Genomic DNA, 14,268 nt, shown 5'->3' on the forward strand with positions numbered 1-14,268 from the left:
GTTGTTACAGAGATGCTCAATGTATGTTCTGTTTGCTATTACAAGCAGTGTTTACTTGGAGACTATAATAATATGCAACATTACAAAACAATGCAATTCACTTGATAAAGACATCAAGCAAATGTCCTAACAAATGTAGTCCACTTAGTCCATTTCAATATTTTGGTTCTTTATTTTTTAATTGCTTAAAAAGAATAATTTCAATTGCTCTCTATTCCTTTAATTGCTGTTAAAATTTTCTTAATTGTTCTGATTTTAATCATTTAATTTTTATTTTGCAGAAATCTTTTATGAATAATATTTACTTAAATAACCATTGATAGGGATTTCAATGAAAATGAAATTATAAGGTATTCAAGTTTATAAGTCTCTTATGAATGAGACTGGGGTAAATGAATGCTCACAATTTGCTACAAGAAAGGACTTCTCATACTGTTTTCCTTTCCCTTTGTCTTCTTTCTACTTTTGTGTTAGTCTAGCAAGTTTTCCTGGTTATAGTTATTCACTTTTGCATTTATTAAGTAACTGTTTCCATCCAGACAACTGCAACTTAAACCTAATGTGAAAGTATGAGAACAATTCACTCTATTCTGCCCTTTCATGGATTTATCCATCTGTGCCTCAGTGCTGTTCTCTTCCAATCACTTTTTCTTTTAGGAAGTGTATATGTCAAAGGACATGAAGAAACTTGGCTTAAATTCTTTGCTTTTAGAAACATGCTTTTAAAGTAAGCTGATATTCTACAAAAATAAGAATAAGAAAAAGCCAAGTTCAATCGAGGTTAAAGATATACAGCTAATTACAAGTATGATGAAATTCCTCTTATTTGAATGTAAGATACTGGATATACCTAATTATTACTTAGTATTTTTCAATGAAGTTTTAAATTTCAGAATACAAATATTAAATATTGCATATGTTTTTATGTCTGTTCCAATAGATTTATTTGCATTTCATATATATTTCAAGTTATGTTTGCTGATACTAGTGTTATTTGTTGCTGGGATACAATTTGAGTATTATATATAGTTTATAAAGACAGTCATATTAATATTTTAGCCTGTATTTTATTTATATTTTTATACATACTAATTAAAATAGCATCAGTGATTTTAGTTTTATAATACGTCTGTTTCTCTTTTCATTTTCCTTGCTACAGTTCTAGTATTGAGTCAAATATGAATATTCATACAAACTAAGCATATTAGTTCTTTCTTCTCATCCTACTGGCAAATACATATCTACATCACTGTAGAAAGATAAGACATGGCCTGCTAACTTCCGTGAAGACTTTTCTTCTCCTTATCCATAAAATTTTTACCATATTTATATTGCTAAAGTGTTGAAATGCACTATAACATCTTGCACTTATGAAAAATGTATGTATTTTGTAAATTATTAAATATGGTAATATTTGGATAAAATAATGTCTAGTAATTTCTAAATAATGCTTAAACTCTTTAGTAATTATTGAAATATTATTAGATATAAATAATATTGAAAGTATTTGCCTTGTAATTCTTCATAACCCAGACTTTTCCAGTTATGATTCTGTAGTAGATCATGACCCTCATCTATATTTCTACACACATTGCCACTGGAGCCTTCAGTCTCATAGTTACTCAATGCAAAGAACACAAACATAAGTAATAAAATAAGCATTCATGCTGTCAAAATAATGTACTTGTAGTACTTGGAGGCTTAAACAGGAAATGCATCACAGTACAGCCTAGTGCACACAGTAAGATTCTGTCCAGCCAGAACTAGAGCCTCCAAGAACTGCGAGTGTGGTATGAGATGACATGCTAAGCTAGAAAGACAACTACATCTTCCACCATGTTTTCTCCCGCCAAGGTGGTGTCTACAAACACCATATCTCATCGATAATGTTACTGAAACTTCAGTGTCTTTTCCATATGGATGCAAGAGGCATTTAAGTTTCCTATAGTTTCATTCTATAAACTGTGCAGGGAGGGAATTTTCACTTAAACATTTTCCTTTAGAGCCCTTAAAGGTCTGATTCAAATGAAGGACTTGCCAACCTGTGATAACCCTGCTCAATAAGACAAGTTAATTATGAGAATATTTACCTGTCAGTTTAAATAAATGATCTGGATTCTAGAAAATTCATGCACTTAACAATACATTTTTAGAAGGCTAAGCTATTATGAGAAAGATAAATTTAAGACACATGGGGGTCCATTACATCAGGACAAATAGAATAGTTGTATAGAATAATTTGAACCTATATTTATGATCTTAGAGTAGATCATCATAACCAGAACTCATTTTAAGAATTTGAGAAATAATTTAGCAAAGCATAAAAATGAATCATTATATATAATTACATATCCCTTGATACCTCAGAAGAACTGCATACCCAAATGTGAGTTTTAGGCGTAGAGGTAAGAAACTCAGAGAAGAATAAAAGATAAAAGTGAGAACATACATGTGTGCATTAATTCTTTTAAACCACTGATGCTATCTCACTAAATATTAGTCTTTATACTATTATAAAAAGTACAAGAAATGAGTAGTCAGTAAACCATAAGTTCTGTAAAACTATCTTCTTGACAAGTGTGCTTGTTATTAAATGGGTATGAAAATGTTATTAAAGGGGTATGAAATTTTTTTCAGGTCCTATTCAGTGATTAACAAAAAGAATTGTTTAGTTGTGCATTTTATCTTATGTAATCAACTACTCATAAATTCATCAGTATATTAAAATACCTTTAGAAACATCTTTTGTTAACGCAGAATTTCGCACTAGCTGGAAAATATTCACATTTGTGTGTGTGTGTATGTGTGTGCGTGTTTGTGTATGTATATTGTAGGCAAGCTTATTTGTTTGTGTGTATGAAGATGTGGAAGTTTACATGTGCAAGGGGAGGCCAGGTTCTGGTTTTCTATGTCTTGACACTTTTGTGTCTTTTGAAATGTTTTTATTATTATTTTCCTTATGTGGCTGCTTTGTCTGTATGCTTGTGTTTGTGCCTTGCACATACCTAGTGCCTGTGAATGTAAGAACTAGAGTTACAGACAGTTGTACATCCTAGAAGAGTTGTCAGGAGTAGACTTATGTTCTCTGAAAGAAGAATCAGTACTCAGTGGCCAAGTCTCCCCTGTAGGCCCATAGACTTCATTTCTTTTGTTTTTTGTTTGTTTGTTTGTTTGGTGTTCTGAGACAGGGTTTCTCTGTGGCTTTAGAGGCTGTCCTGGAACTAGCTTTTGTAGACCAAGCTAGTCTCAAACTCACAAAGATCCGCCTGCCTCTGCCTCCCGAGTGCTGGGATTAAAGGCGTGTGCCACCAATGCCCAATGACTTAATTTCTCGATATGGGCTCCAACTCCAAAACCGTAATTCACTGATTAGCTAGACTGGGTTGTCAGTGAGCTCCACTAGTCTAGCAAATCTGAACTCAGCCTCTATTGGTTGTGCCACAAGTATTTTACCTACAAAGCTACCTCCCCAGCCTAGAAGTAGTCACTTTAGAAAGATACCTTAAATAGTTATAAAATATACATTTATACAAAGGACTAGGTAACTGATTTTAAATAAAGATTGTATATCATCTTTTTTTGGGGACAATGCTCCACTAAGGTATGTGATGGGTTAGGATTTGTTGCTGTTTTCTGAAAATAAAACACAGAGATTCAGAACAGAATTAGACAAGATAAGGTACGTCTTAACTGGGCCAGAGAGACAAGGAAAACTAAGATACTTTAATCATGCAATGCATGCACATTTGAAAGCGTGGATCCCCCTTCACCCTCCCTTCCTGAATGTTCTTCTTGCATAGGTCAGCCTGGTCCGTTCAGCCTGCTCCATTCACTTGTGTCCTCTTTTTCATAAAGAAGAAACCTCACTTTGTGTTAGACTCGAGGTTCTGACTACGTAGCCCAGATTGACCTGGAATTGATGCAATAGGCCAGTCTAGTGTCAAACCCAGAATTTTTCTCTCCAAGCTACCAAACCTTGGGGCCACAGGATTGTATCACCACACTTGACCTCCCAGTCTGGAACAGCAAGAAAAGGTGGGAGAATTACACACACACACAAACAATGGTTTTAAATTTCTCTTTTGATACAGAAGAACATTTTGTCTCATCTCTAACTGGGTGCTGTTTTACACTCAAAACTCAGTTAACAGAACTCGGTATTCACTTGTGTATGATGATACGCTACAAATATGCACTGAGTTTTAATGTAAATCTTGGAATGTTTATATGTTTGTAGGTGTGTGTGTGACAGAGGGCATGTAGGCATCTATTGAAAATCTAATTTAAAATCTAAACTATATGACTGAAAATTTGAAATTGCTGTGGCTGACGTGAAAACTATAATAAAGGGACCTGGGGGAGGGGAAGGTTGGGAAGGAGGTGGGAGTAATGGAAAAAGGGGAACTTGTGGCCTGGGTGTATTGTATGAGAGAAGAATCTATTTGCAATAAAAATACGTATAGAGGCACTTAGGAAGTTGAGTTCAGAAACGCAAGAAGAGCTGTCACAAACCAGAGGTAAGCATCTCCCACCCAACATCTAGGCTTTTTAATTTGGGGGTGCAATAGTATAATATTTCTTGTGAACCTCAAGGAATTTTGCTCCAAATGTTGAAAACATCTAAATACCAAAGCAAACAAGAATGCTGAAAGCCCTCTGATAGGAAAACCAGAATTATCAAAGGCATTAAACTGTTGACAAGAAATCTGCATGTGATGTCAGTGCTAGGAATGGTCTGGTCTCATGGTACTTTCAGAGTCAAGAAATCAACTCTTAAGTCATGCAGTACATGTTAGATGTTTGGTGAGAAATATTCCTTAAAGGCTCCTGTGTTTGAACATTTGTTTTCAAGTTGATGGTGCCATTTGGGAAAGTTATAGAACTTTTGGGAGATGAAGACTTGCCAAAAGAAGTATATCACTTGGAGTGAGATTTGAGGGGTTAAAACTCACTCCAATTTGAATTTATTTTCTCTGCTACTTTTTTCAATTGAAGGTGTGACCTCTCAGTCTCATATTCCTTAGCTCAACGCATGACAATAATAGACATTCCCTTTAAAAATGTAAGCCTACACTACACTCTTGATTTTGCCTTGGATCGTGGTATTTTATCATAAGAATAGAAAGGTAACTAATACAATTCTATTTTTATATGCTCTTGTGTGTATTCCTGTGGCCTATGTATATGTATGCATGTCCACATGCATGTGAACAATATTAATTGTTAAATATTTTCTCATGTGAATGTGCGTGTTATATTTTCTTTATTGTTAGAAAGTGTTTTAAGTCTGGATAAATAATGATTTACAAACAATGTTGTATACCATTATAAATGTTATTCCAATGGTTTAGCTGTCTAAATAATTAATGTAAAGCTAACAATTTTCAGCATCTTTGTGGTCCTGATTCAATTAATGAACAACATAGTGACTGAAGAATATTAGACCTCAAGTGAGGAAACCCATGTGCAAGACAAACCAGTTCATGGTATTTATTACATCAATATGCCTTCTTCCTTTCCTTAATCTATATATTTTTAAGTTGGGTTTTAAAATTTTAAATAAAATGTAGTCACTCCAGTCCCAAAGACAATATCAAAAATGCGCCTATACAATAAATTGTAGAAGAACTTCAGCCCTGCCTAAATTATATTTTATATTTACTCCTGTAAAGGAGTGTGGAGAGTATTCCATATTTACATTAGGGAGAAGCAGATTTTTGCATTTTTCAGCCAGTTGTAATAGACTTTGGTTGAATTTTGTTAAGCACTTGTTAGTTTGGGGGCTTTTATGATATTTGGCATGATCTCTAACATGATGCTTTAATAAGAGACATATGTAAGAGGTCATGAGCTCTGACTCAAAAGGGATTTTATTTAAATAAAAAATATGCTAGAAAGTTTGTTATATGAAATGACATTTTAAGAAAATAAAATATGTGAAATCTGTTATATAAATCACAAGTTGTTAATAGGAATATATCTCTCAAGATTTCACTAACAGAAACATGTCTGCTAAGTGATAATGTGAAACTATATGATTGTTAAGTTATTTAAAATATATTTGTCTTATTTAGTATTAATATATAAAACAGAAATCTAAAAGAATATTTTTCTAAATGTGCCATGTACTTCTTTATGATGAGTAATGTGAAAAAGAATTTCCCTATTTTAATAATATTATATTTTATTTCAATTCAATAAATATATTTTAATTAAATTTTAATGATGATCTGTGAATAAACTGTCTGTTCTTTTTTGTAGTTCATGGTGAAAAGGCAACATGCCTGGCTGGCTTATAGGCATACACACCTTGACCCTTGACATAGTTTTGGAGTAAGCAACAGTAAAAGTGGAGAATATATAAGAAGAGATGTGGGTATGGATTTTAATATTATGAAAGAAAAATAACCTCATTCTATGAAGATCAAAGAGCAACATTCATCATATAATTTTGTTTTACCAACTAACATATTTCTTAGTAATTCTATTCAGCTAATTATATTCTTCATCAGGAAAGAGTCCACCTGTATAAAACATTCAAGAAAGAGATACTGCCCCTCTACACACACACACACCCACTCATGTATGCATGCACACACAACATGAGTACGCATGCATATGTATATGCAAATCTATTGCAGCTCTGGGGGGAAAAAGACCAAAAAGGTGATTCAGTTGAAATTCAAAAATCACAAAGGCTATTATACTAACTGAGAAGTCCTATTGATTAGAACACTTCAAAAACAATGTGTGGAAACAAGAAACCTGCAAAAGGACTGACCTATAACCAAGGAGAACACAGCTAGCACCAGGGGTGGAAGGAGATACTAGCAGCAGGGCAGAAAGTTTAAGCGAGGGGGACAACAGAGCTTGTCTTGGCATCGAGCAGAGGACTCTTTCCGATGGAAGGACAGGGCTGCATCTGACAGAGTGTGGACAGGGTTGTGACATGGGACTAATTAACAGCTTTTGGAGAATCTATTTGATTTAAATCTAGAAAACACATGCTTGGTCCCTGACTCATAAATTTTCTAAACAGCCATTACGAAAGGAATAATACAGTTTTGAAAAAGATTAAATATCAAAATTTAGAGTATATAAAAACACAGGAAAACTGACTAGTCTGAGACAAGGAGTGCAGTTAGAATTGATAAATGTACATTATATACAGTTAAGAAATTGTCAAAAAAAACCAGCACTCTGAATTAACCAACACATTATTAAATTTTAGCATAGTATAAGTAATAAAGGAAGACTGCTTTAATGACTTAGTCTTACAGATAAGAGTTTCCTATAAATTATAAAATATTGGATTCATTTAACAATAATTTGTTACTAAAATACCAATGTGTACAAGGAAAAAAGCAAAAAAAATCCCATAAACTGAAATCATAAAGAACAAATTTAAATAATTCTTAAAGTGAGCATTAATATTTATGATAATATATTTAAATAATCATTAAGATAATGAAAGGAAATTGAGAAAAGGAAAAAAATCCATGTTTTATGTAAGAAGCACAGAAAAGGTTAGTGTATGTGAGAAAAGTGTCCATGTTGGAAGCATCCTTAATTTGGTCCTTATTTGACTTCAGTGAATCATACGACTTCTAAGAGTTTGATACGTTTTTCAAATCAAAACGAACTGCACTGTCTATGCAAACTGGCAGTCATGTGATCAAAGGCTGGCCAATGAGGGATTTCCTTTTGTGCTTAAGTATTTGGCAGAAAGACTTCAAGATCAACATAGACTGCTCACTTGCGATAATATGACAGCCTACTGACATAATAAAAATATTGATTTTTGTAACAGTTGAAAATGAATAGCAGCATATTTGGAAGGCAACCATAGTTCTGTCACATCTGAGATATCCAGACAGCAAACTGTTTACTAATCTGGTGCATCTCCACATCAACTTCATATAATCACCTGGGAAGACACTCACGTGACTGACTGTGCATAATACATTAGGTGTAGATGTTAGTGATGTGACTTTACCCTTTTGTTTGTTTGTTAGGGGTGTGGTGATTTTGTGACAGGGTTGCTAGGTAGCCCTCACCAGCTTGAAACTCACTATATACACAAGATTGACTTCACACTTCCAGCAATCCTCCTGCCTCTGACTCAAGTATTGACTTCATGCTTGGAGATATCTACCTGTGATCATGAAATTGTTTCCTGTTCTTAGTCTCCAGCACAAACAGCTGAGAAATTTTGAAAAATCAACAACAAATGACAAACCACTATGTGTTACAACGATGTTTCCACTGAAGTGAAGCCACCAACTTGGTATTTTCAGGGTATTTGCACATGGCACTAAAAAACAGGCACAAAAAGATAGCTCTGATATTGACTAGTTTCCCCAGGTTTTGTGGTTTGCTGCTATACAGCAGAGATGGGAAGCATCACCTCACCTAATCAGAATGGCTATCCTCAGGCATCAGACAGCAGATGTTGCCAAGAATTAATATAAGGAAAGAGAAATTATCATTCGCTCTTGATGGGAGAAAAAATAATATAGCCATTATGGAAATCAGTTTTGGAGTTCTTTATATATGTATATATAGTTTTATATATACATATACAACTATACACACATGTAAATGTGTCTGGATGTATATACATATATATATATATATATAAAATTTGGTTCAATATTCTATTCCTGAACACATAGCTCAAGAATCCATGTCCTACCTCCTACCACAGGGAAACTTGCACACCCTGGTTTGTTGCTGCTTTATTCATAGTAGACAGGAAGTAACACAATGTTACATCATTCAGTTGTGAAGAAAAATGTAAAAATGAAAATTCCAGGAAAATAGATATCCCTGCAAAGTATAATATTATGTCAGGTCACATGCTTACTTACTCTTAGGTTACAAGTGAACCCAGAAAGAAAGAAACTGTGGGTAAAAATCTAAACATTTAGATCTGACACCTAAGGAGGATAAAGAACAGAATGTAGAGAAAGGGACATGAGTGATGAAACATGGTAGAAATGTGAATTTAACATTCTGTGTGCTGAAGCAGAAAGAAGCATTTTTGAATTTTAAAAGAAAATCATTCCAATATATATTCTCCCCTTGACTTAATTATTGTGACAGCTTGGCTTCCTTCAACCCCACTAACCATTGGTGCAATGTCTTGGCTTTCTTTAACCCCACTGAACACTGCAATGTCTTGGCTTTCGTTAACCGCACTGACCACTGGTGAAATGTCTTGGTTTCCCTTAACCCCACTGACCATTACTGCAATGCAAAGTAACTTGAATCATCACTTAATACATTTGTTACATTGACCAACTTGGAAAAAAAGGTCATTTACTAATTTTTTGAAGTTGTAATTTAAATAAATCATCTTTTACTCCCCATGAATCATCCAAAATAAATTTCCTGGGAGGAGGGATTTTATAACCTAAATATTTTTTCTATTTTTTGCTCAAAATTACAATTCCTTGTTCCATTATAATTTTACTATCTATTTGATATGCTATCTACAATGTATTTTCTAAAAATAAATAAAATACAAATACATACATTTGTATTCGGAGGTGTGCTTAAAATTGTCTATAATGAGGCTCAATGGAAAAAGAGAAAAGGGAATTGTAAGAGTGAGAGCGGCTGTAATTGTCACTGTTGTAGACATGCAGTGCCTTTTGTTACCAGGAATTTCTCTTTCACTGTCGTTGGGGAAACAACCCATTTAGACAGCTTAGTAGAACTGTAGCCAAGTTTCCCCTCTGCATGCTAGACAAGACTATAGTGAGGTAGATGGGCATGCTTCACTAGGAGGTTTTTAAATTTATTTTCTTTCAAAGAGCAACAAAGCCAGGCAGATATGGATGCTCTGAGCAGTCTCCATAGGACTATTCTTACTCTTTTGATTTTGATTTTTTAAACTGTCCCATCTGTTCTTGAAACCTCCACATTTTCCATTTTATCCTCAATTCAGTAAACAACTTCACAATTTTCCATGCTGTATCTTTTGCGAGCAAAACATATACAGAGGTGAGAAAATTATATAACTGATCAGACACGCACATAGATATGATAATACTGTAGGTTCACCTATTAAATTACAGAAAAATAAAAACTGCAGAAGATAGTCAATCTTCAAAGTATTATGAGAAATACACATCAAATGCTTTTATTGGAATTATATTTTAATTTTAACTTTTTATGGAAATTTAGAGGGAAATGGCATTAAGACTGAAAATATTATCAACCAAGACATTTTACCTGTTGGGACTTATTTTACAAAATTATTCAATATACTTTCAAAAATGCTCATAACTTCATAGAGACATTCTCTTAGAATGGATTTGGTAATGTTTGGTATGTTAAAAACCAGACATTCTAAATGTTCATCAATAATGGAACTGCTGACAATTTATGGATTGTTATTTATTCCTTAGAAAAACTGAAATATAAATACACAAATGAAAAATACCCTCCTTTTGTCTTTCAAGGAAGACCATGAGACTAACAATTTGTATAGGAAACAAATTTTATCTTCCAAGTTACATAATACATCAATTAATATAAATATGCATATATTTAAATGTAACAGATATATTATCTAATGGAAAGGGAAAGGAAGGGAATTTGCCATGGGGTTTAGGGTCTGTGAAGGGAAAATCTACAGAGACAGATGAACTAAACTCATGGAACTCAGGAATTCTAGATGAACAGCCATGGAGCCTCCACAGTACTTAAATAGGGACTCTGCATGTGGGACACAGCTTTGTAGCTTGGTCTATCTGAGGTGCCCCTGACAGCAGGACCAGTATGCATCCAGGAACATGGAAAGTCAGCATCCTTCCTCTCTGTATAGGGGAGAAGACACCAATGCACACAGAAGCCAAGCTATCCTGGTCCAGTTAGACTGAGGGGATAAAATTTAAATGTGTTTTCCTCCACCCTTCAGAATAAGCTACTTCTGTGAAGTACAAAGCATATTCAAGAGCAAAGAAAAGCATAATCTCAAGAGAGCCTCTGAGCCTTTTCGTGGCGTTAATGTCATTTGTCAAGACTTGCTGCCTGTGGCTAGTTGTGAACCTTTCCAGCGGGCAGAGTATGAAACTAGACAAGGTAGCCTTTGGAATCGATGTTAGGACAAGCCTGTCTCTGATGGCAAAGAAGCTCCATCAGACACTACTCAGTGTTTGGAAACTTGTCCCGGATGGCAAGCAGCAAAGCATGTAAAAAATAGACAATTACAGTTGTGGAAGACTATGATAATTGTGTTTTATTAACACTATTTTACATAGGGTATCATGCTACAAATTTTATTCAGTTGTTACGGGAACAATCAATTTGAGTACTTAGATCCTAGTTCTTGGGAAATAGTCTACAGTACTTATTTTAAACTGTATTCATTTTTGCTTTCTTTGGTATTTTACAGGGTACTCAATAGCTTATTCAGCTTCTCTCTGCTTTGTGTGGTCCAATGTTTACTGGCATGCTGATAGAGAGAAAAGAGGTCACCACAAGAGGATGACATTAATAACTTAATGAGGTCAAATTAATGATAATTTACTCCAGTCTATATTTATTTCATCAAAAGTCCATGTTTCAGGTTGAAAATGTAATTTTATTCCGCTATTAATAATAAACTATGTTATAAAAGAGTGATATTCATTAGATTCTGCAGATAATACACGAGAAAATTATATTATGACTTCTAATCTTTGTTAATTAGTTTCTTTTTTCAGTCTGCAACAAATCTATACTTAATATTAAACAAGTAAAAGACAGCTATTCTTCAAATAAGGCTTAGTAGACTTAATTCTTTCTCTCTTTGTGTGTGTATTTGTGAGCATGTGTCTCTGTATGAGTGTGTCTATGTCTGTGTGTGTGTGTTTGATATTGTTAGTAGTTCCTACACTATTTAGTACATCTACCAACCTGAAGTGCATTGCTAGTTACTTTGAAGAACATTATGTGTATTTGCTCTTCTTATGTACTTGCCATTATTTTTTTCACATACTGCTCCCTCTGCAGAAGTTAAATGTCTTTTCTGCACACATCACACTGGTTATTTAATTAGCAACTATTAAGTGGGTCAATGCTAATGAAGTTATCTTCATGCTTACTTACCCTGGCATTGGTCCATTTCCAGAGAGACTGTAAACCTGACGAGGATTTAGTAGATACTGGAATTTTCTGTAAATTCTATAAATGTGAAAATACGGAAGGCAGGCAATTTAGTAAAAACCAGTAATAATTTTTCAGAAACATTATATACCACATTTTCACAAATGTGCACATTTGTATTTAAAGATATTTGATAAATTCATCCTTTCTAATATCAGATGTATAATGCTTGAAGAACTAATGTCCCTCAAAAAAAGGATGCAGACATAAAGATAACACAACTTGGAAGTCAGAAATGATGCTCACACAACCATAATGCAGTAACTGCTAGGCCTCCATTGAATATTATTTCATTAATTAGAATTTAAATTAATATTAAAATATTTCATCATAAAATACTTAAATATATCCTCTTAATAAATGACTAGAAGTATATTCTTCTCCACAGATCTCAATATTGTTATGGACCTACCTAATAATGATAAGAATTATACCATATGCAAAGTAAGGATATGTACTTTATAATGTGTATTCCTGTGAGTAAATAACATAGCCTCATTGATATACATGAACATTTCAGATGACAAAAGTGCCAAATTGTTCCAGCAGGTAAATTTTAAACAGTTTACTTTCTGAAAGATACCAATCTATTACCTCATGTCCAAATCTGCAAAAACCAAACAAGCAAAAAATCTTTTTACCTTAATTTATTATAGTATCTTATTTATTATTATACAGTGTCACAAGAAATACATGGGAGTCATCCTCAGTTATTTCCCTTTCCCAGTCTATGAATGGAAAGTTTAGAACAGTCCTTTGCCTTCTAAGGGAGTGGTATCTCTTATCTCTGAATGTTCCTACCCACTAGAATCAATCAATCACATAGTAATATGAAAAGATCTTCATTCTGAGCCAATAGCCCATCTTTTAACATTCATCTTACACTGTATCCCTGGTGAGATGCTCCTGGTTTATGACATGCCCTTTCCTGAATCTACATTCTCCTTAATTCATCTGGCAAACATCTATTTATGTAACGCCCAATACAAGAGTACTTATTCTGAGATTTCTCAGTTTTCACGGATATTTCCTCCTCTGAACTTGCATAGCAACTGTATTTTAAACTTCCCTGTGTTAACATTCTTCGTGTGGTTTTTGGAAAATGTGTGTTGGCATGCCCCCTATCACTAAACCTTATGTCTTTTACCCTAGTAGTAAAAGGTGCTAAGTAGAGTTTAGATGTGCCCAGTAGGAACTGTCTGAAGAAATGATATGTGAAAATTTTCACGCCTGTTGGCTGTTACAGGAAACTTTGTCTGATATATCTCTCACAGGAAAATTATTTACATTCTGAGTAACGTTTGACACATCTTTTCACTTTATTTGCCAAATCTTTTATTCTTTGAGACTTTTACACATGTGCAAAGGGAAGCATGGTCGTCTTCACACCGCACCTGTTTCTGCTCATTGGCTTTGAGCCCTCTTAAGTATACACATGTCTTTGCTGTTTATGTGTTGAACTTGACCGTTAAACTTGAATGTAAGTTTTGAACAGAGGACCTTAGCTAAGGTTCTGCTCCTGACTGAAGGCCATTTCTGCTCTGACAGGTAAGGTTTTCCTCTTCACTGTGAGCACAGCCTTGAAGGAATGAACTCAGAGGTAAGGAAGAGTAGTACACCTCTAATCAGCTGGATCTGAGTACTCATGCCTTGGTGAGCTTCAGCCATGCAGCCTCCTCCTCTGGTCCTCGGACTCTTTTGTAGAACTGCCCGCTAAAGTATTGGACAGTACCCAAATTCAAATGGCTGTGGAATGACAGGGATCACAGCCTCAAGAGAATGATGCCCAACACCCAGCTAACAATAGCTACTCAGTTACGAGTAGGCCTCCAGAATACCTCTACCATATACTGGGATTTTGGCTGGCTTGATCATGTCATGTCTTCTTGAGATAAACATTGATATGGTGAGTTCGTAAATGAAAAGCTGTATCGGGTTCAGAAGACAGAATTTCCCAGAATGTTTCCCTTGCTCTAGCGGTCACCCCATTGGTTACTAGGACAACTCAGCTGATCTGGATTTTAACCAGGGTGTCCCTTTCTTCTCTGATCACTCCATACGCATACCTTCTTAGGCTGTGCCCACAGAGAAAGTGGAAAGCCTAGCCTGGCA

General features: G+C 34.5%; 1 protein-coding gene across 10 annotated transcripts in view; it reads right to left on the minus strand.

Moving 5' to 3' along the window:
* Nucleotides 1-14,268, minus strand: part of Dgkb (diacylglycerol kinase beta) — a 744,334-nt gene that overhangs the window by 424,275 nt on the left and 305,791 nt on the right. For all 10 annotated transcript variants that reach the window (XM_040743220.1, XM_040743223.1, XM_040743219.1 and 7 more), the window contains one exon: nucleotides 12,100-12,174. In XM_040743220.1, the coding sequence (XP_040599154.1) occupies nucleotides 12,100-12,174 (75 nt within the window). The remainder of the gene's footprint in view (nucleotides 1-12,099; nucleotides 12,175-14,268) is intronic.

This window comes from Mesocricetus auratus, unplaced genomic scaffold, assembly GCF_017639785.1.
Source record: "Mesocricetus auratus isolate SY011 unplaced genomic scaffold, BCM_Maur_2.0 Super-Scaffold_15014, whole genome shotgun sequence".
NCBI classification, from domain to species: Eukaryota; Metazoa; Chordata; class Mammalia; order Rodentia; family Cricetidae; genus Mesocricetus; species Mesocricetus auratus.